The sequence below is a fragment of the Neophocaena asiaeorientalis genome, unplaced genomic scaffold, assembly GCF_003031525.2.
Source record: "Neophocaena asiaeorientalis asiaeorientalis breed wild unplaced genomic scaffold, Neophocaena_asiaeorientalis_V1.1 scaffold22, whole genome shotgun sequence".
In the NCBI taxonomy this organism is placed as follows: domain Eukaryota; kingdom Metazoa; phylum Chordata; class Mammalia; order Artiodactyla; family Phocoenidae; genus Neophocaena; species Neophocaena asiaeorientalis.
In genome coordinates this window covers 1334452-1356790 of record NW_020174422.1, presented here as the reverse complement: position 1 = coordinate 1356790, position 22339 = coordinate 1334452, and the positions used below count along the sequence as shown (strand labels likewise).

General features: G+C 46.1%; 1 protein-coding gene across 3 annotated transcripts in view; it reads right to left on the bottom strand.

Annotated features, from left to right (window-relative positions):
- KALRN (kalirin RhoGEF kinase) overlaps positions 1-22339 on the bottom strand; it is a 573088-nt gene that overhangs the window by 454147 nt on the left and 96602 nt on the right. For all 3 annotated transcript variants that reach the window (XM_024756492.1, XM_024756493.1, XM_024756494.1), the window contains exon 2: positions 3230-3304. In XM_024756492.1, coding sequence (XP_024612260.1) covers positions 3230-3304 — 75 coding nt within the window. The remainder of the gene's footprint in view (positions 1-3229; positions 3305-22339) is intronic.

Genomic DNA, 22339 nt, shown 5'->3' with positions numbered 1-22339 from the left:
TATATTCAGTATCCTGTGATAAACCCAAATGGAAAAGACTGTGAAAAAGAATATATATAACTGAGTCACTTTGCTGTACAGCAGAAATTAACATGACATTGTAAATCAACTCTACTTCAATTAAAAAAAAAAAAAAAAACTGCCTGGCCCACATCGACACATGGGCGTGAGCTGCAATCCCCGGCCCCTTTGGTCCTACTCTGGGAAGCAGCTACTGGCCTCATGCCTAACTAACTGCCTTCCTGGCACATTGTTGCTCTGTACTCCATTAGAACAACTCCCTACACTTGGGAAGCTCTTTTCTAGGGCTGGCTGGGCCCCGCCCCAGGGCTCTGAGGGAATTCACATGGGAAAAAATAAACCACGAACAGTCAAGCAAGGGTCCCCGTGTCAGAATGTACCCTGTCTGCACTCATATGCCCTGAGCTGATGTGGAACAGAATGGTGCTCAGAGGGTATGCATTAAAGCCAGGAAGGCTGAAATTGAGTTATTTGTAGTGAGGTGGATGGACCTAGAATCTGTCATACAAGTGAAGTAAGTCAGAACAGGAATAAAGATGCAGACGTAGAGAATGGACTTGAGGACACGGGGAGGGGGAAGGGTAAGCTGGGACGAAGTGAGAGAGTGGCATGGACATATATATACTACCAAATGTAAAATAGATAGCTAGTGGGAAGCAGCCGCATGGCACAGGGAGATCAGCTCGGTGCTTTGTGACCACCTAGAGGGGTGGGATAGGGAGGGTGGGAGGGAGGGAGCCGCAAGAGGGAAGAGATATGGGGATATATGTATATGTATAGCTGATTCACTTTGTTATACAGCAGAAACTAACACACCATTGTAAAGCAATTATACTCCAATAAAGATGTAAAAAAAAAAAAAAAAGCCAGGAAGGCTTCCTGGAGGAGGCAAAGTGGGAACTGACTTGGGACAGAGAGGAAAGGCTCAAACTGGCAGAAGGTGCGGGGAATCCACTGCAGATAGAGGAAGCATCAGGCATAGAGAATGGGAGAATTAGCAGGACACCCAGGGAGAGGGAGGACACCGGGTTAAATAGGTTAAATAGGCTCAAGGCATTAAAGAATAAAAGGAAAAGATCTGCTCCGGCTCCCTATAGAGCTGTGGGCCATGTCCTGGGAACCCAGATGATGGGCAACAGCAGAAGTCAGAGGCCTGGTGCTGCCCAGCAGCCCCAGGACTTCTACACAAGGTCTTCCCACATGCTCAGCAAGCACTCAGATCCAAGGCTTTGGAGGCTGGCTTCCACCTCTCCCCATACTGAAGTCGCTGCCACGTGATCCTGCCAAGGGACCAGCCTGAGCTTCAGCATCTTCAGTGACAGGGGTTCACCACCTAACAAGATATGCCAGCAACTAACACTAAATGGGGAAAGGAAAGGCAGCTTCCCAGCCACTCTCTCTAACAGCAAAAACAATAGCAAAACACTATATTATTATTACCACTAATAATAATAATATGGAATGCACTTTGTACCTTTCAAAGGCTTACATACTCCCATCACATACTCTGCTCTTGCCTCTTCCCTCTGGTCAGGTGGGAGATACCTGCTACTTGGTTTTTCCTTCCTCAAACCCCCTTCCTCTCTCTCCCTTCTCTCCATTTTGGCTATCACCCACCAGCAAGGGTGAACCCCTGCACTGTGGGGCTGTGCTGGCTCTTTCACTGTGATTGAATCGCCACTCCTTGTAGATGACCAGAATCATCCAGAAACAAAGGCTCAATCCACGAATGTGTATTAAGCACCTGGGTGTATTTCTTAAAATATGATCCTTCGCTATTCTCACACTGCCATTCCCCCAGCCCCTGCCAGAGATTCTAATCCAGGAGGCCTATATTAATGCCCTAGAACTGGCACCCAGAGTGATGTTGGTGCACCTTATAGTTTGGCTTCAATTACATTACGGGTCACCAAACTTTTTCTTAAAGGGCCACATGGTAAACATTTTAGACTTGTGGCCATCTGGTCTCTGCTAGAACTACTACTACTCAACTCTGCTGTTACAGTAACAAAGCAGCCATTGACAATACTTGTAAAAAAACTGAATAATGACCCCCAAACATATCAAGTCCTAATCCCTAGAACCTGTAAATGTCACCTTATTTGGAAAAAGAGCTTTTGCAGATAGGGCTCCTAAGATGGGAAGATTATCCTGGAATATCTGAGTGGGCCCTAAGTGCAGTCACAAGTATCCTTACTGTGAGGCATTGGGAGATTTGACACAGACAGAAGAGCAGAAGGCAATACCACCATGGAGGCAGAGACGGGAGTGATGTGGCCACAAACCAAGGGATGCTGGCAGGCCCCAGAAGCTGGAAGGGGCAAGAAACAAATTGTCCCCTAGAGCCTCCTGAAGGAGTACAGCCTGCTGAAACTTTGACTTCAGCCCAATAAACTGATTCTGGACTTCTGGCCTCTGTAACTGTGAGAGAATACATTTCTGTTGCTGTAAGCCACCAAGCTTTGTGGCAACTTGTTACAGCAGCAATAGGAAGCTAATTAATACACTACTAAGTGAATGCACATGGCTATGTTCCAGTAAAACTTTATTTACAAAAACAGGTGGCTGGCCTGCAGCAAAACACAGGCTACAGTTTGATAACCCCTGAATTAGACATTAAAGGGACCAGGTGCATAAGATGGGTTGGAGAGAGAAGTAAGAAATGGGTACTATTCAGAAAAATAAATAAATAGACACAAATAACTCACTTGAGCTCCCTTTGCTGGAAGGAGAGAGAAGGAGGAGCAAGAAAAAATGTAAATCTCCTCTCCAGCCACTCAGAGATAAACCCAAATAAAACCTCTGGGGATGTGTGCAGCGGACAGACCCCTCCAGCTGGAGCATCTCTCAGAGGGGCCTCAGCAGCTCCTGTGGCCCTGGAAAGCCTGGGAGGGTGGGGCGGGGTGAGGTGGGTGTGTGTGGGTGCAAGATGTGGGGAGGGCACTCACCTTCTGTTGTGAACATCCTCCAGGACACCCAGCGGGGACCAGAGGGCTCCCTTCCCTTTCTGCCTGCCTCTGGAGAGAGGAAGCAGCTGCTCTGAGCATCGCTTCCACCACCACTTCTCTCTCACTAGCACACAAAGAAGTGAGTGCCTGCGCACACGTGCATGTGCGCGCGCACACACACACACACACACACACACACACACACACACACACACCCCTTCTCTAGGTCCACTATAAACGAAGCTTCCATAGACACTCACCAGACACGAAGGCCACTTTTTCCTTTAGGATGGGAAGGACATCAGAAGCTTTCAAACCATCATTCCGAAAAGACCCTGTCAGAGAACAAAACAGAAAGAATAAGGGTGAAAGAGGCCAAATGGCTGAATCCCTCAGTTCCACCCTTAGTTTCCCAACCCCATCATGAGCCAGAAAGTAATGCCTTGCTCAGGCCCCACAGCCCAGCCCAAGAGCAGGAGAGGCTCCACAACAGAAAGGACACTTCCACGTGATGCCAGGCCATAGGGGTGACCGAGGATATGGCCCTCCAGGTTCTTTTCAAGGAGAGACCAGTCCAAGTTACCCCCCGAAACACACACAAAGCTCCAAGCCCTGGAGCCAACAACTACAGCCCTGTTGCTGTGAACATGAAGATGGGGGATTTTTAGAAATCGTTTTTTCACTTCTAGTGCTAGCACAGTGGCTGATACACAGTAGACACTCAGTAAATATCTGCTGAACAGGTTAATTAACATCAAGATGGACCACAATGCCCTAAATAATTCTTTTTGCCTTTCCTCTATGTGGCACAGCAACTGTGAGTCTTCATTTTACAGATGGGAAAAGTGAAAATCCCCAAGTGACAAGCAAAGTTGAGTGCAAAACCCCTCCCCACCTCTCCTCCCGCCTTTTCAGTATCACCGTCCTCAGTCCACAATGGACAGCTGGTGAGCAGTGTCAATCCCATGGGAAGGAAACACCCTCCCTTCTTCAGCAACTCTTTCTCTGCCTAAATCTCGCTTCTCAGTTGGAAAGTCCTTTCAGGAGTCCAGTTGAGCTCCTGTTAGAGGGTTGGGGGCAGAGGCCTGGGGCTCACACAGAATGCAAAATAACAATGTGCCCAGAGGAACAGCAGCCTCTGGAGGCAAAGGACAACCCAGCCCCGTGTGCGATGCGTGGGAAGGGAGGACTCAGCTTACACATGCTCACAAAAGCTCCAGGCCAGCCCACTGCGCCCCTATCATTTACCCTGAGTACCCCACAAGGACTCTCAGGGAGAGCCAGCCCACATTCAGAGCCCTGCAGGCTGTGATGGAATCTCTGCTGTGTACCACCTCTAGGGACATGGCTCAGAGGGACCCCAGAAGAGTGGCGGCCCTGTGTCAGCTCAGTGAGAGAGAACCAGGGACCACAGACACCCCTTCTAGTGCCTTTCTCCACTTGGCTTACTCTCTTGTGGTCCCAACCTGACAACTGACAGAGGGGAGAAATGTGCTGGACAGGATGGTCCCACTCAGGGTGTCTCAATCCCTAAAAATAGACTATTTCAAGCATCCAAAATTGTTAGGAATTCTGGCAACAACCTGGAACTAAGATCACTGGCCCAGGGAAGAGAAATGAGACAGTTGCACTCCCAGCCAAAGAGAAGAAGAGACGTATCCCCAGAATGCCAGTTTCCATGGTCAGAGGTCACACCCTAACCCAAAACGTATTTCCAAAGGGCCTCTGACCCTTTCACCTATTTCTTCTTTTTCATTTTTCACTAAATGAAGACAGTGAGGCTTTTTTTCATCAGTTGCTTCTCTTTACAAGCTGGCCCAGAGTAGCTGATGCTGAATTAACCAGCTGCAAGGCTCACTTTGAGAAGACCGTGGGCAATAGAGGAAAAACAATAACACCCTAAAAAAGGAAGTTCTAACTATAAGCATGGTCTTGGACTTCCTTAGTTTCTACAGATCTTTATGCTCTGACTTTATCTTCCAACACAGGAAAGCAATTAAACCCCACTAGGATCCATATAAATTACTGTAGAAATTACAAACCGATACATAGGTAAATTTTCTCCATGATGCAATAAGAAGTTTCAGCTTCCGGAGCAAGGAAGAGTCCTGTCAGGCCTTACCAACTAGATAAGGATCATCTTTAATACATGAATTGCTCGAGTAGAATGATACTTCTGCATGAAAATAGTTAATTTTCATATGTGGACTATGTCTTTCTATACATCAGTTTTAATACACTCTCCTTTACGTCACTACGTACATTATTAATTTCTAGAGAAAAAAATTTTAATAAGAAAAATTAAACTTCAGTCCTGTCTTCGTCTAGATTATTTACAAGTTTGAAAATAGCAAGACGGAAAGTAATGAGATTTTACTGTATAATAAGAATCCACATAAACCTCTTCTCTCCTAAACTCCTGTCCTGTTTTTTTCCACCGTTCTTCCTCTCTTCCCCTACCACGTTAAAGTATACAAGACGGCTCTAATTCCACACAGTCCCCAGATATTAAGGAAGAGTTTGAAATTTGCTCTAAAAGAAGCAAAAGGTTCCCCATCCTGCCCTCTCCCCACTCCCACCTGTGGAGAGAGAGAGAGGGAATTGGGAATTTCATCCTGCATACCCCACTCATCATGCCCCACCTCTCTGCTCTCCCCTCCAGACTCCAAGACCTGAGAAAAGGGGAGCAGCTTGTCCAGGCAGCTTGCAATTGTAAATGTCTCTATCTTGGGTTGGGCTGGTCTAAGATTCCCAGCGGGGCTTCCTCTTCTCAGGCCAGAGTCTTCCCTCATCCCGTTCAGACCACAGCTGAGCTATCTCCCAGGTTGTGTGCCCACCATAAGAAAACCTAAAGTGTCCAGATTTACAAAATCCTTAACTAGGGGATAATCATTTCCAACAGCAACAACAAGATTTTTCACATTATAAAAGGATTTGCTCCAGGGTTTCTTCAAATAAAACTTGCCTTAGTGGTTTGAATTAGTTTCTCATTTGCCAATAAATTGAATTACAAATAACTTTTCAATAATGTATTATTATGTAAAGCCAAGTAGAGCTAAACTAATTAGCCCAGAAGCTCAGAAGTTGGTGACCTTGCATAGAAAACCTATTTGCACTGGCTAAAGATTCTATGTGTAAATTCCCCCACCATCCTTGTGAAACCAGCTGTCAGAATCTATAAGAGAGGGGAACTTCACTGAAAGCTAACTCAAACAGGACCAATGAAACAGCAACATGTTTTCACTCCTAGGTACATACATGTCTGGGCAGACTCATAGTAAATATTCAATAAATATTTGATGCAAGAATAAATACATGAATGAAATGTTAACCCTTCCTAAAGTGACTTGCACAAGGTCAGTGGCCTCATCTGTCACACCAAGTGCTGGTGATCTGAGCAGATGATCTCCAGAGTACCACTCAGCTCTAGTATTCTGAGACTTTTTAAACCCTTTCTTCCTATTTATTGGCCTTTAAGATCTTCAGGTTATCAGATCAATATGCTTTGAAAGAAAGTATTGGGAACCAATTCCCTGGCAAGATTCACCGCAATTTGGGAAGATAGAACAACTCTTCCCTGGCCTCCCAGCCCATTCTTTCCCAGGAACCAGTTTAGGGATTGGAATGTTCAGGGCACGTCACCCCATTTTGCGGACAGCCCAAGTTACCAAAATGAGAGACTAGTGACGGGAGAACTTCCGGGGGCATACACACCTTGAAGGAGGAAGACATGATGAACTGCAATTACTCTCTCTGATACAAGGTACATTTGATAGCACTATTAGACTCTAAACCCTAGGCCCCTTGCTACCTGTAAAGAAAGGCTGAGAAGAAATAAAGGTCCCTGTGCCCTTGGGATTACTGCAGGAAAAGAAAGAACCAGAGGGCTCCCTCATGGGCCTGGCCCAACATGAATGCTGTGCTTTATCTTAAGGACAAAGGCACACTTCCCCTGTTCAGTGTTAATCCCGCCCCATTCACGTCCTGCTGCTGTCAGATTTACAAGCCTGCTGTGCTGTTAATTAGCAAAGCTGAAATGCTCTGCATCTATTAGGGAAGTAAAAATTACCACCGCCGTCTCCCCGGGATCTCCAGCATGGGTCTTCTCCAAGCCCCACTCTTACCTCCTCCTCACTCCAAATGGGTTATGCTCACATTGCTGCTGCCTGTTCCTCTTCACATTTTCCTAGTCACTGCTCCGCGGCTGGAAGATGCCGATCATCCTCACTCTGGCTCCCAGCCTCTGCGTGGCCCCACACGGCAAGAGCAGGACCAGCCCTTGTGTCACAGGCCCTGTCTGTGGTTTTGTGGCTCTGGGATGGCAGTGCGTCTCCCAGGGCAGCTGGGTGCCTTGTCTATGCAAACCTCCTTTAGGATGCAATCATGATTTCAACAAGTGAAGAAACAAGTAAGTGTTGAGCATTTGGAGGTGCAACCTGCCAGGGTTCCCATGGATTGCTCTTTGTTTCCTTTTGGTTCTCAGTCACACCCCCTTAATTTGCACTTAGTTAGAGGTTATTGTGTAAGTATGCTAATGTTGCATCAAATGGGCCCTAACCCTGTTTTGCCACTGAGACAGCAAATTTCCCAATGCTCAGGTCTCTGCCTCCTCCTTCCACGCCATCCCTGTGGTGTCCAGCATGGGAGCCTTGATCACAGTGGCACTGAAACACTGACTGATCTGCTGTACAAAAGAGATTCGGCTTATAGCTGAGAATTCCAAGAGCTCAGTAGACAGAACCTTGGTTTTGGCATTATATGGACAGCTTCCTATTCTCAGGGTCATTCTTTTATCAATTCTCTATTGAACACCTATTATGTGCTAGGCCTTATGTTAGGTGGTGATACTTTGACAAATAAGAAATGGACGCTGTTCTCCAGGGGTCTTCCAGGCAGAGGTAGATAGGTATGCAGACAGGACAATGAGGTATTATTAGAGACAAGACATCAAGTGTACAGAATGCCAGGGAGCCCAAAGGAAAGGCTTCCTAGTGGTGAGTCCTAAATCCTTCCTACTTAAAGTAACAAGCATCATCTACCACCTTGCTAGAAATGCAGAATCCCAGGCCCCTCCCCAGACCTACAAGATCAGAGCGTGTAGTTTAACAAGAAACCCAGGTGATGAATATGCATTATGCTTAGGGAAGTGATATACTCTAAAGTATGTCTTTCTATTCCAAAGTTGCTTCAGAGGCAGAGATAGACAAAAGCATCCTTTATCCCAGTCTAAGCAGAACCTCTAAACTCTGACCTAGTGCTGCTGGTCATGACCCCTCCCACTCCCACCATGGGAAGACCCGGGATCCCCTCTGCCCAGGATTCCAGAGATTCAGCCATTACTCTGTGACCCAGAACTCAAATCCAGCTCTGGAATAAAAAGGCTATCCAGGAGGGCTATCCCCCTCCAGGGCATTGCGACTGGACCATGTCTTGTTTTTTGGCAGTAGGAATATTTATGAATAACACTTGTCCAAACTGCTCAGAATTCTGGTAGCTTAAAACCACTCTCTCATGAATCAAATATTTTAATTTCACAACAAATTTTCCTAGCTACCCCAACCCTCAGAGCCCTCCGCCTTCTCTAACTGCTCTGAGTACCATAAACACTGTCACTGATCATATTTACAGGCCAAGATGCCATCTCTGAGATGGCCCTGGAGGACAGAGCAGCCAGGAGGCTTATGCCTGTTCATCACACCTGCACTCCCACCCATAGGTGCAAAGCCCTGAACACTGGGCAACACTGGATGAGAAACAGAGGAAGGAGAGGTGCCCCCACCCTAGGGAGCTCTAAGGAGAACACAGTGCTTATCTCAGGCAATTTGCTCCTTTGGAGGGGAGACCCAATTTTTGCCCTCTGAGAGTTTCCTGCCTAATAAAATGCCTAATGCCCATTTCCCCTGACACCAGGAAGCTACCAGACACTCTATAAAAAAACAACTCAGGGGCTTCCCTGGTGGCACAGTGGTTAAGAATCCGCCTGCGAATGCAGGGACACGGGTTCGAGCCCCAGTCCGGGAAGATCCCACATGCCGTGGAGCAACTAAGCCCGTGCGCCACAACTACTGAGCCTGTGCTCTAGAGCCCGCGGGCCACAACTACCAAAGCCCACGCACCTACAGCCCGTGCTCCACAGCAAGAGAAGCCACCGCAATGAGAAGCCCATGCACCGCAAAGAAGAGTAGCCCCCGGCCGCCGCAACTAGAGAAAGCCCACGCAGCAACGAAGACCCAACAAAGCCAAAAATAAATAAATAAAAATAATAAAGTTCCCTTAAAAAGAAAAACAACAAAGCTTAAGAGTCTGAGATTCTGGTAAAGACCCTCCCATCCTGCCTCCAACACGGTTGTCCTGCATCCCCTCTACCCTGACTACTGGTGCCCTCAACCACTGAGTTAACCAAACAGAAACCTGGGAGGCATATCCTAGACTCCACCCCACCCCCGCTCCTATACTGCAAATATTGATTCAGTCACTTGGCTTTGCTGATTCTACCTCTTAAATCTTCCTCTAATCCGTCACTTCTTCCGGGCAGTTTCCCTGACCTCCCCATCAAGTTGAGCTGTCCCTGACTGTACCTTGTACTCTGTCACTCCTGAATGGCAATTCTACGCTTTCATTCTGTTCCCCATTAACTGACCCTGACACCCCAAGGGTGGGGACCATGTCTTACTCGGTGTTCTACCCCAGCACCTAGCACAGTGCCTGTCAAGCCGAAGAGGATAAAGAAACACTGCACTGAAACTGAGCACGCACAGGTCCTACGAAGACAGAGAGTAGGAGTGGTGAGTTGGAGGCAGTTCATCAGGGTGGCTCCACCAAGAGGTGATCTTTGCCTTTGAACTAGGTTTTGAATGGAACAGTGCTCTGGTGGGAAGCAGTATGTACCAAGGCAGAGAGGAAGGGGCAAACAAGCTGTGTGCTAGAGACAGAGAGCAGACTGAACAGCAAAGCAGGGTTACGCAGCCACGGAGCGGAGGGCATGGGGGCGGTGGGTGGGCTCCCGAGAAGTCCCTGGCAACGATGCGTCCGCAAGCGCCTGCAGAAGCTCAGAGAGCTGGGCTGTGCCGCAGCAAGGGCCAGAGCTGGTGGAATCTGGCTGGTCCCGAAGGAAGGCTGTGGTTCCAGAACAGAGCTGGACCCAGCAGGTGCTGACTCCAACCTCCATGTCACATTCTGTTCTATCTTGAAGGGAGAACGGGACACACAGCCCCTGCTGAGGTGGGTGGTGGACTGGGGGGCAGGGGGCACTGGAACGCGGCCTCTTTATATCTTCTCCCTAGGTTCTCAGAGAAGCAGGAGGAATGCTTGTCTGCTAGGTACCTCCTGGGAGCCTGCCAGGCCAGTAAGCAGGCTGAGAGTTTGTGGAAGACCCTGAAGATGCAATGTGGAACTATTCATAAAGGGAAGAGACTTGAGGACATGGCCCCTTCTCTGTGGGGATTAGATGGGCAAAGCCCTTGGGAGAAGATGCTGTCTGCAGCTGGGCTGAGAGGGAACCTATCGGTGCAAAGTGACAATGATCTTTATTCCCCTCACCGTCGCTTCTCTCCTTCCCCCTCTCCTATATTAACCCAAGAGGAGAGAGAGGTGGCAAGAATGAGAGGGGAAAGGGTAAGAGAGAAACACACACACACACACACACACACACACACACACGCGCACGCGGAGGTGATTGTCTTGTCTCCTCTTTACAGACACGCTAACGAGCTACTGAGGCAACTCCTCCGGGGACTATAAATATGTTCCTTGGCGCTCTCCTTAAAACTCCTGCCACTGAGGCAGGAAGTGTGTGCAGGGCTCAGCGGAAGAAATAAATCTGGCCGAGAAAGAGACCGGGCAGCTTAGTGTCAGCAACTGATGCACCACACAGCATGGGGATACACTGCCTCTCCCCAGCTGGGGATCTATCACCCCACTGACACCTGCAAATGTCAGACCAGCTGGCAGCACCCTCCCACCCCCTGAGCAGCAGCCACAGAGCAGCGATGGTGTGGTAGGCTCTCCCTGAGCCCGGCACCAGGCCATGGGACTTCTGAGAGAAGGACATTCACGAACCTCAGCTCACCTGATTTCAGCGCAAAAGGGGAGAAGGGAAAAAAAACACAAAGGCTCCTCTTTCAGCAACTGCTAAGTACCAAGCTTTTCCAAACAAACTGACGAGGCCTTATGCAGTGTGAGGCAGTAGCCAAGGACTTGTGATGATGGCCAGATTGAGCCATCTTTACACAATGGGGACACAATGTCTACCTTCTCTGAACTCTGACATGCATCTGAACATCACCCCTCACAATGAGCACTTTCTGCCCTGCTCCATAGTGAGCTGCGTCGCTTCTCCAGGGTGCTTTCCCTAACTCCATCCCGACCCCAGGCGGGCCTGGCTTCCCTTCTCTGTGCATCACATGGCAGGCACCTCACTGCCACGCCATCTCCACTCCTGCATCTGGATCCCTCTCTAGACTCTAAGCTCTTGATGGCAGGGACTGGCACACGGCTAGTGCTTAATGAGCAGCCCAGGAACCAAATCTTATTCATCCACAGTGCCTTCCACACAAAAGGTGATTAATAGCAGCTGTGCCTCTTCCTCTCCTGGTCCCTCTCTGTGCCATTCTTTTTTTTTTACCCCACCTCCACCTTTCTCACTTTCTCACGCTTCATGTGAACTCTTAATTGTGGCCTGTTTCAATATTAACTTCCTAAAGTCAATACTAGATATAAAGGCCTGGCTAATGGGCTACTTCTGAAGAGCAGAAATGTGTAACACTTACCACTGCTAAATTAGCTCCATTAAAGATCACTAATAATTAGCACTTTAAACATGTGGGTAACACCTCTCTAAGCCCAGCTAATGAGCAAACCATTTGTTTATTCTTCACAAGCTTTAATATTAGCTTGAGCTGAGACTTCAGCTGCAATACACAGGTTCACTCACTCTCCCTCCCTTCCCAGAAAAGTTGCCATCACTCAATGTCCTCTGGACACAAGAAAATGGCCACTTCACAAGTGACTATACCTGCTCATCAATTTTTTTTTTAACGGAGTCTTTGCTAACTGATCAGGTTATTTAAAGTGCTCATGCCCCACGGATGGTGGTGAGGGTGGTAGATTTATTGTCTTTTTTTCTTACACTGAGCATTACTCTTGGATGGGTCCTCCAAGTAACACAGAACATTCGCCAGTGATGAATCAGTGCTGAATATAAATCAGCTGTTGAACGTCAGCAGTGTATTTGCTTCCATGATATGTTTAGAGAGAGTTACGGAGGTACTCAGAGGCAGAAGGTGTCTGCTGTGGAAGTTCAGACATGTAAAAGTTTCACTCCTTGGGACCCTCACTCTTCCCCAGTGTGCACATCGATAGCATTTTAATTTTGATTTAATCAGGACATTATGACTTTAGTTAAAGATGAAATTGTTGATATAAAAAGCCAGCTTTGGCCTCTGTCATTATGGAAGGCACTCAGGCAGACATCCAAACATGAAATGGCCCAGCATATCCCCAAGGCCTCTTTCCTCTCCCCCCACCCACCCCCATGGCCTGAAATTCAGGTGTGGGTCGCAGTAAAGCAGCAATGGCTGACTGCAGAGCTCAGAGCAGGAGACCCTCATGGGAAGCTCCTGGAGCAGTCTCTCTCACCCCAGCCCAGAGTTTCTCCCTGTTCCCACCTCCAAGCTTTCTGATTCCACAGCTGTGCCATTCCTGCCCTGGTCTCACTACCATGCCCGTCAGTGGAAGCAATGCCAGAGGGACAGATTGGACACAGGTCCACCACAGACATAGAACAACTAGGGCCAAAGTAATAACCAGGTTTGCAGAATTGCAAGTGCAGCCTGACAGGTGAGAAGGGCCACACCCAAAGGTCATATGATTGAACAAACTTTAGCAAACTAAAGCCCCTTCTCCCACTTCAAGGACGTGCGTGCTGCTGTCCTTGGTCCTGAGCTAGTTGGGTAGCTGCTAATCAGAGTAACTGCTGTCCAGCCTGTCTTAGGATATGTGAACCAAATGTGAAAGAGAGATAAAAGAGATGTTAAGATGTATGAGAGAGATAAACAAATATGAAAGAAGGACACAGACATGGAGAGATTACTGGAGAGAATTAACAGACCTGTTCTAGTATTGTTTTCAAATAATTGCTGTAACCAAGAAAGAAAGGTCTGTGCACATCACATCACACACACATACACCTTCCATGGAAATGAGACAGCATGAACACCTTATGTCCACCGATACTATGTTTAGGTTTCTGGATAAACTGACATAGATGGGTTGGCCATGGAAAGATTCCTAGAGTTTTAGGGAATTTTTAAATCTCTCCTTAAGTTATTACCTTGGGTATCTAAACACTACCCAATTCAGTTCAATAAATATTAATTGAGCATCTATATGTACCAAGTAAAGTCCCAGTCACTATGGGTATAATGATAAAAAATGTAGAGGTCCTGACCTTAAGGGACTTTTAATTTAGAGGGAGAATCAGACACATCAACATGTAATTTTAATATCAGGTAAGAAACACAATGATAGAAGTATTGGGTTGGCCAAAAGGTTCATTCAGTCTTTAAGTAAAAGACACATTTTTCATTTTCACAAAGAACTTTATTGAACAACATATTCACTCACCGAATGAACTTTCTGGCCAATCCAACACATACAAGGGACAAATATTCAGAAAATCCCAAAGGGCTAATAAAACTCAAGGTCTACGAAAGTGTCTGAAAAGTGAAGGAGCAGTAGCTAGAGAAGAGGCAATGGGTTATGGGAACCTCAGCAAGGTCCTGGACTGGACGGGACAGTAGTGAGTCCTAAGGTTTCTCTGGTAGGTTTCAGGGAACAGAGAAGAGTAGCTAAGACACGACGGCTTCCCCCTACAACCCAGACCCTCTCCACAGTAACAGAGAGATGAGTTAGTGTTTGCCAGAGATAAGCAACAAAGCTTCCCTGACAGACCCAGCATAATGAGAAGCCAGCTTAAGCTAGGAAATGACCAGGATCAGGAAGACTCCTGATGCCTGATATTTCTTTAGAGAGAAGCAAACCGTGTCAAGTGTCAAATAGGAAACCAAGGTAATGCGAATATCTCATGGAGCTAGAATTCTCCAGAATATGGAAAACAAGGAGCTGGGGCAGGGGGAGGGGTTGTCTGCAAAGGGTTGCCTACGTAACCTTCAACTCTGCTCACCAGAGGACATACTAAGCCACACATTCCAGGAGCACCTGGTAAACCGAAACAGGCTTTCTAGCCTTCCCTCAGAAATGTGTGTGATGGGCTTCCCTGGTGGCGCAGCGGTTGAGAGTCCACCTGCCGATGCAGGGGACACGGGTTCGTGCCCCGGTCCGGGAAGATCCCACATGCCGCGGAGCGGCTGGGCCCGTGAGCCATGGCCGCTGAGCCTGCGCGTCCGGAGCCTGTGCTCCGCAACGGGAGAGGCCACGGCGCTGAGAGGCCCGCGTACCATAAAAAATTGTGTAATTCCAGTTTTCATGAGATTTTCAAAAGGGTCAGTAGCTCCCTAAATGGTAGAGAACCACTGGTCTAAAGCAAAGTCAAAATGAGACCCTACAGTCTGCTTTGAGTTCTAACCACTAAATCCTATCACCCATCACCTGCCTCACTCATGGCCCACTAACACTCATGGTTTAGCTGAGACCCAATAGGGTGGTTGGGCTGGAAGAGAAACTAGAGAAGAGAAATGATTTAGATTCCTTAGCTTGGATAAGAGGAATCTGAGGCAGATGGTGGGAGGTAAAGCCTATGCGCCAGATCCTATGCTCTAAGGATAAGCTTCAGAGGCGGTTTTCTCTCGTTACAGAGGGCCAGAAGGAGTGAGGTTAAACACAAAATGAGTTTTTTGGTTTCTTGTTCGTTTGTTTTTGGCCATGCTGTGCAGCACGCGGGATCTTAGTTCCGCAACCATTGCCCCCTGCAATGGAAGCACGGAGTCTTAACCACTGGACTGCCAGGGAAGTCCCTGAAACGAGTTTTATAAATACCTAGGCAGTGCCTTTCCTGGGAGTCTTCCTAACTGAAGATTTCTCTGGCCTCTAACCCCAGCTAGCAGAGTGATGACAACTTTACCCAAGATCCCTCCTAGACCATGAGGGGTTATGGTCAAGACTAGAGCCAGCAGAGGGGGTCTGCAAACTTATTTAACAAGATCCCTTGGAGCTGGATCATGGCAGAATGAGACGCAGGCTCTCAGGTGTTCCTAGTCAGGCAGCCACAGCAGAGCAAGCCTGGCCACTATTCTCTCATCAAGCCATCTTGCACCACACAGTGAGCTTTCCCAGGGCAGGAACATCCCAAGAGGCAGCTCACAGCCCTGAGCAAAACACAGGCTCTGGATTCAGACAGAACTAAGTCTGACTCCCAGCTCCAGCACTTATTAACTGTGTACCTTGGACAATTTACTTAAACTCTCTGTTTCCTCATCAGAGGTAAAAATACCTATTTCACAGCCTGTAGTGATGATTAAAGGAGAAAATCTATTTGAAGGTACAAGACACACAGCTGATGCTATGTCAACATAACACTCCTTCCCTCCTTCCTGTTTATCTTGGTAGCCCCAGCATGGGGCCTAGTACACAGTAGATGCTCAATAAAAGTGTGGATTATGTGAATAAATAAATGAATGAGTAAGTGAATGGAGTAGATTCAGAAAATGGCAGCTAATAACAGCCTTTCCACCTCCCCACTACATACCTGTAAGCCATGTTGCTCACATTCCTCTTGCAGTTACTCTGAATTTTCATTGTTTCTTTCTCTCCCCTACCCAACCTGGGCTGTTTGACGAGTACTCTAACCACTCCTGCTCCCATAGCCAGGTTCTCCAGATGCAAAAGAAAGCCTCTGTCTCCAGCGGGAGAGCAGCTGCTGGTTGAGTGCTTGCCCCTCCTCCTGTGTCCAGAGCACTATGGTCCCTGGCACCCCTCCCATACTAATCTCTATGTGCTGAAGCCTGTAGCTGGCCAGCCTCATCCCGTCTTCCCCAGCTCCTCTCCCCACTGCTCTGGGTTCCAGACAAAGGTGTACTGGTCCAGATGGCATTTCTGAGAAGGACCCCTACTGAAAACGCATCCCGACAGCAAGGCCACCACCTGAGATGAGGTAGCCCTAACATCTACCTGTGGTCAGAATCTTCAGAGCCCCATGAGGAGCCCCAGCAGCTTGCAGGGAGAAACAAGAGGCCTGAGGGGAGTCCATGCCCTGTGGGTCTTTTCTTTGGTTGGCCTTGAGCTGTCAGGCCATTGAGAGTGGACAAAGGGCTAGAGAGGTCACAGAACTAGGTGTGGAGGCTGGAGGTGTGGCGAATACAAACCCCGGTGAATCGGACCCTTATTCCACTTGCTACATAGAATAAATGGCTCCACGCTGCTAAAATTCTCTGTTCCACGCCCTCTGAAAGTCTTTTCTCATTAATTCTCCAATACTTACAATTTTCTCCAGTAATGAGCAAAACACCTCTAGGAGGCTGGGAAACCTGGTCCTCTTTGCTCCTTTCCAGCTCCTTGAAGAAGAGGAGACCTTGCCACAACCAGGGAGCCGTGAGGCTGCCTTGTCCACGGATGAATATGCACATGTACTCAGAATACAGCTTATATGCTAAGGACTAGAATAATGCTAAAGTAGGGAGTAATGACATTCATTATGGCTTCATACTATTGAAAACTCACACGAAACCTAAATGTTCAACCACAGGGGATTGGTAAAATTAACCATGGTCTATCCACTCTATGCAGCCATTAAACATGACATTGTACAAGAATAATTAATGCCATGGGAAATGTCATGGTATACTGTTAAGTGAGAAAGCCAGATTATAAAATAGCATGTACAACTTTACCCCCATTGTATATACACTGGTGTGTGTGTGTGTGTGTATAAAAACCATATACATACAGTAGACAGCGATTATCTTTGGAAAACAGGATTATGACTAATGTTGTTAATGTTTCTCTAATGTTTTTCACTGTCCAATTTTTCTTATTTGTTCTTGAAATAATTGAGATAGAGCAAATTCCCTTCTTTGTATATTAATCTTTCATATACGGGATCCTTATATAATATTCATGCACTTAAAACATTTAATAATTAGGTTGTGGTTATGACACTATCTGCAAACTTATTTAAAGTCTGGGATAACTGTTATGCAGCTGTTCACTCTATGATGTAATTCAATGGCAAATAAAAGTGGCTACGGGGCTTCCCTGGTGGCGCAGTGGTTGAGAGTCCTCCTGTCTATGCAGGGGACATGGGTTCGTGCCCCGGTCCAGGAAGATCCCACATGCCGCAGAGCGGCTGGGCCTGTGAGCCATGGCCGCTGAGCCTGCGCGTCCGGAGCCTGTGCTCCGCAACGGGAGAGGCCACAACGGTGAGAGGCCTGCATACCGCAAAAAAATAAAAAATAAAAGTGGCTACGATTCATCACAGATAAAGTTATCTTACGACTAAAAGAAATGAAGTCCAAATAAGCTATAGAAAGAAATTTAAGTTTTCATTAAATGCCATTTAAAGATTTTCCATATATGTAAATAGGGTTTATCTCAGGAAGGCAAGACATTAAAGAAAATTCAAGTAAAATAAAATTCAAATAAAATCAACATGGTTTTGGATTAAAAAGCTAAATATTATATCAGTTGAATGAATCTCTAAGTACCTATTATGTGCCAAAGGGATTTTCAACTAGACTTTCATTTGAAGGGATACATGGATAAAAATAATTAAACATGTTTTGGAAAAAAGTTGAATAATGGGTTGGGTTTGCCCTACTAGATATTAAAAAAAATATATTTTAAAGTATAATTATTAAAGGTGGCACAGACACAAGAATTAACATATAAATGAATGGAGCCTGATTAACAGACCTAATATAGATCTGCCATATTTAAGAACCTAATATCTGATAAGGGAAGAATCTAAAGAAATGGGGAAAAGATGAATTATTCAATAAATGGCACTGGAAAAATAGACTAGTTGGAAAAGAAAAATCAAGTTAATCTTCATAGCTTCACACTATACACCAAAATAAATTTTAGAGTAGAAAACCCAATCTTAAAAATGGCATACAAAAAAAAAACACTGTAAGAAAAAATATGGGTGAGTATTTAACTGATCCCTGAATGAGCAAGAGCTAGACATGAAAACACTGAAGAAATAAGAAAGGAAAATATTTATTATTTTGTCTACGGAAATTTTTAAACTGTACATCAGAGTATAAGCAAAATTTAGAATGTAAATGACAATCTGGAAACATATTTACAACAAATCTGACAAAGGATTAATACTACTCCCTATCTGAAAAACAGGTAAAGAATATAAACATACATTTCAAAAACAAGAAGAAATGGCAATAAGTAGTCAGCCTAATTAGTAATCAAGGAAGTGCAAACTAAATAATGAGATGTTTTTAAATTCTTTAAATTTGCAAAGATTTTGAAAAGGCAACAATCCTCAATGCTGGCAAGAGTTCAGGGCTAGCCCTCTCTGCCCACATCCCTGCCAGTGCACTTAAAATGACAGCAACCTTTCCAGAGGGCAATTTGGTAATATGAATCATGAATAATAATATACATAATCAATGACCTAGTAATTCAGTTCCCCTTCTGGATGTCCATCTAAGGAACTAAGGAAAAATGATGGCAAATATTTGAGGAGAAGGGGTTTCAAGCAGCACTTTTTATTGTGGTCCCAAACTGCAAACAGCCTAAATGTCCAACAGAAGGGGATTACATAGATAAACTTGAGATGGCTCTAAATGAAACACCAATCAGCCATTAAAATTTTTATTTTTGAGTAATTTATAATTTCATGGAAGAATGCTCACAATATGTAAAGTAAAAAATAGGATACTAACGATACATGTACTATACAAACATTAGGCTGAATCTTATGAAATTGCTGAGGCTCAACTGGTTTTTTTTTTTTTACCTTCAGAAATATCAATTTGGTATGATCCCAAATATGGATATAATATATTTCTGGGTTGTGGGGATTATTAAGATATTTTATTTTCTTCTTTATACTGTTCTATAGTTTTTTAAATTTCTTCAATGAATATGTATTAAAATTTTAAAGCTGTATAATTATGTGAAGACCATATGAAGAACCAGCCAAAATTCAAATTTGTAATAAACCACCTCTGCTTCCTCTTGTCTGGATTTTACAGTCCTCTGCCTTGTTGATCTCTTAATCTCCATGCTCTTCATCTAGGTCTCTCTTTTAATTTATCTGCATGTTCTGTAACTAGCTCTTTGGGGTTAATCCGCCCCCAAAAGAAGCAGGGCCCTAGAAAGGGTCTGACCTGGGCTGGCAGTCCCCCTTCCTCCAGGAAGCCTTCCCAGAACAGGCATGAGAGTTATGAGATTTCTAATGCCCAGAAGTGGCCCCGTGCTTTTCAGTCAGCAGAAATACCACAGAATAGGAAAGCAGGCAGCCTTCTCACTGGGAGTTCTCCCAACTCGTGTCACACTGCCACTCCCCTAGAGTTGGACTAAGGTTCCTGCCCCGTCCCATGATAGGATCACAGATAAAAGGTAAGGACCCACAGGCTTGGGGGAAGGCAGCCAGCAGCTTCCCTCCAACAGCTCGCTGGTGAGAATGAATCCATCACCCGCAGCCTGACATCTTATTGCGCTTTCTAGTCTTGCTAGACGTCTGTTGGCATCTTCATCTGCTATAGGATGAGGACCTCTTTATGACATGTCCTCTCCCAGCACTTCTTGACTGTGCCACTCACAGAGCTTCTAGGCCCCAAGGGGTGGCAAAAGGAACAGCAGACTTGGAGTTAGATAATCAGGGTTCAACTCATAGCAACTTTGGGACTTCCCTGGCAGTCCAGTGGTTAAGACGCTGTGCTCCCAATGCAGGGAGCACAGGTTTGATCCCTGATCGGGGAACTAAGATCCCACATGCCGCATGGTGTGCCACACTTCCTCAAAAAAAAAAAAAAAAAACCCCAAAACCAAACCAAAAACACTTCGCAACTTTGAGGAGGTTCCTCACCCTCTCTGCCTTCAATTTCCTCAAGTGGATATTTCAATACTACCTCAGTAAGAATTAAATAAATTTAAGGTAAAGCAGTTGCCAAACTGGAAAGCCCTATACAAAAGCAAGGTATTAGTTATCATGCTTTTATTGTAAACGTTTGGGGGAGCAATTATAGATTTTACACCTTTCTGGTCTTGAATCATGCCTGTGCTTTTAGGTTCTAGCTAAAGCCCTCCCACCACTGCCACCATTACCACCGATCTCAGGAAAGAGGTAGCCCCCTGTTTGGCAACCATGATCAGAGAAAGCCTGGCTCTTCCTATCTACCTGCTGTGCTCTAGTGTCTCAGGGGTGAGGACATAACTGTGCTGACTGTAACCCTGAACTCAAGGCAGGCACTAGTCTTCAGGGACTAGATGCTGGGTAATTGTGTGGCTATGTGCCCATTCCCATTTGGGGAACACAGGGAACATGGTTCCCCATGTGGGGTGAGGACTGTGTTAGAATAAACAAAGGCACATCCTTGAATTCCTACATGTGTAATTGTCTCAGCATACCCACTAGGACAAGCAGATGACTGAAACCTGGGAGACAGTCTCATTTCTCCATGAAATGCCAGCCCCAGTAAAGTCCTGCCACCTCTTCCAACCCCTTTCTCTTCTGACAACTGAATGTATCCTCGCAACCTCTAGAATGCATGAAGAAATGAGTCACCATCCCAGGAACAGGGCCAGGGCCTCCACCCTCCACATCTTCACCAGCCTCCCAGAGTAAAGCATCACTCCCAGCTCCCTCTCCCACGACCCTCATCCAGAAAAGAACTCCTAAACATGCCCAGTGGCTCTGCAAATAGCCCCTGCCAGTGGGTTTAACAGAGACAACAACCTTCCTTCTCAGAGCACTGGGCTGTGACAAAACATGCCCCTTCCTAGAGCACCGATCGGGGGCCAAGCAGAACAAGTGGAATGTCAGAGCTAGAAAGCCCTTACAGGCTGCTGGTCCTTCATTTATAGGAAGGGAAACTGAGATCCAGTGAGGGGAAGGCACTCAAGGTCACACGATGAGTCTAGAAACCCAATCTTAGTCCGGCATTCTCTGCTCCATACCACATGGCCTGAAGTGTACCCCCCGCTAAAGATGTGTTCACATTAAAATGCAAGGATGGGTAGATGATAATTTAGAGCTTTACTATCCAACACAGTAGCCATCAGCTACATGAGGCTATTTAAATATCAAATAATTAAACAAAATTAAAAATTCATTTCCCCAGTCACATTTGAAGCAGCTAATGGCTGTCATATTGAAGAACACAGACGGAGAACATTTCCATCATTGCAGAAAAGTTCTAGTGACAGTGCAAATCATTTAGATGGATGGATATCCTACAAAAAATTTTCCTGAGGGTAGGGTCTGTGTCAAGTGCTCCCTTGGAATGTACTGGGAATGTTCTCCATATCCCACAACCAATGACTGAATGACTGAAAGAATAGCCTATGATACAACCAACAAGAGGCTCAGTCAGCAAGGACCCCGAGTCCATGAAACACAGATTGGCCATGCAAGGGAGCCAGAGAGATGGCCTTCCTTGGTCTAAGCACAGGAGCCTAGGGAAAAAACAAGTAGCCCCTGTCTCCTCACCTCTTTTTTCAAAAAGTATGATTATTAATTTTTGAAACTTGATCAAATTTTCCCATGGGTACCAAAGCTTTCAGTTCCTAATTGCCAAGCCTCACACAGATGCCTTTGAGCCTCAGCCACTTTGGGAGGTAGCTGTGCAGGAGGCCAAGAAGCCTAAAGGAGAAGGGAAATCCTCATGTTCCCTAGTGGGAAAAAAGTCTTCACTAACCTCTCATTTTCAAGAGGCAATTTGAAACCCTGTGTGTCTGCTTACTTTGTAGTGTCCAATCAAGCCCTTCATCAAGCCAATGAAAAGCTAATTGGTCATACTGGAAATCAGGTTGCTATGCTACAGTGAGAAGCCATCCTGTCCGATGGCTTTGTAAGCCCACAGTCCAACACATCACAAGGTGAGAAGTCCCTCAAAAGACTGGTGAAGGGCTTCCCTGGTGGCGCAGTGGTTGGGAGTCCGCCTGCCGACGCAGGGGACACGGGTTCGTGCCCTGGTCTGGGAAGATCCCACATGCCGCGGAGCGGCTGGGCCCGTGAGCCATGGCCGCTAAGCCTGCGCGTCCGGAGCCTGTGCTCCGCAACGGGAGAGGCCACAACAGTGAGAGGCCCGCATAACGCAAAAAAAAACGACTGGTGAACATTCTGTCAAGGAGAAAGCCCCTGTGCAAACAGGCTTGACTGGTTCTGCTCTATTCAAAATCCTGAGTAAAAACCTGATTAAGAACATTTTTGCCAATTAAAAAAAATGTTTTAG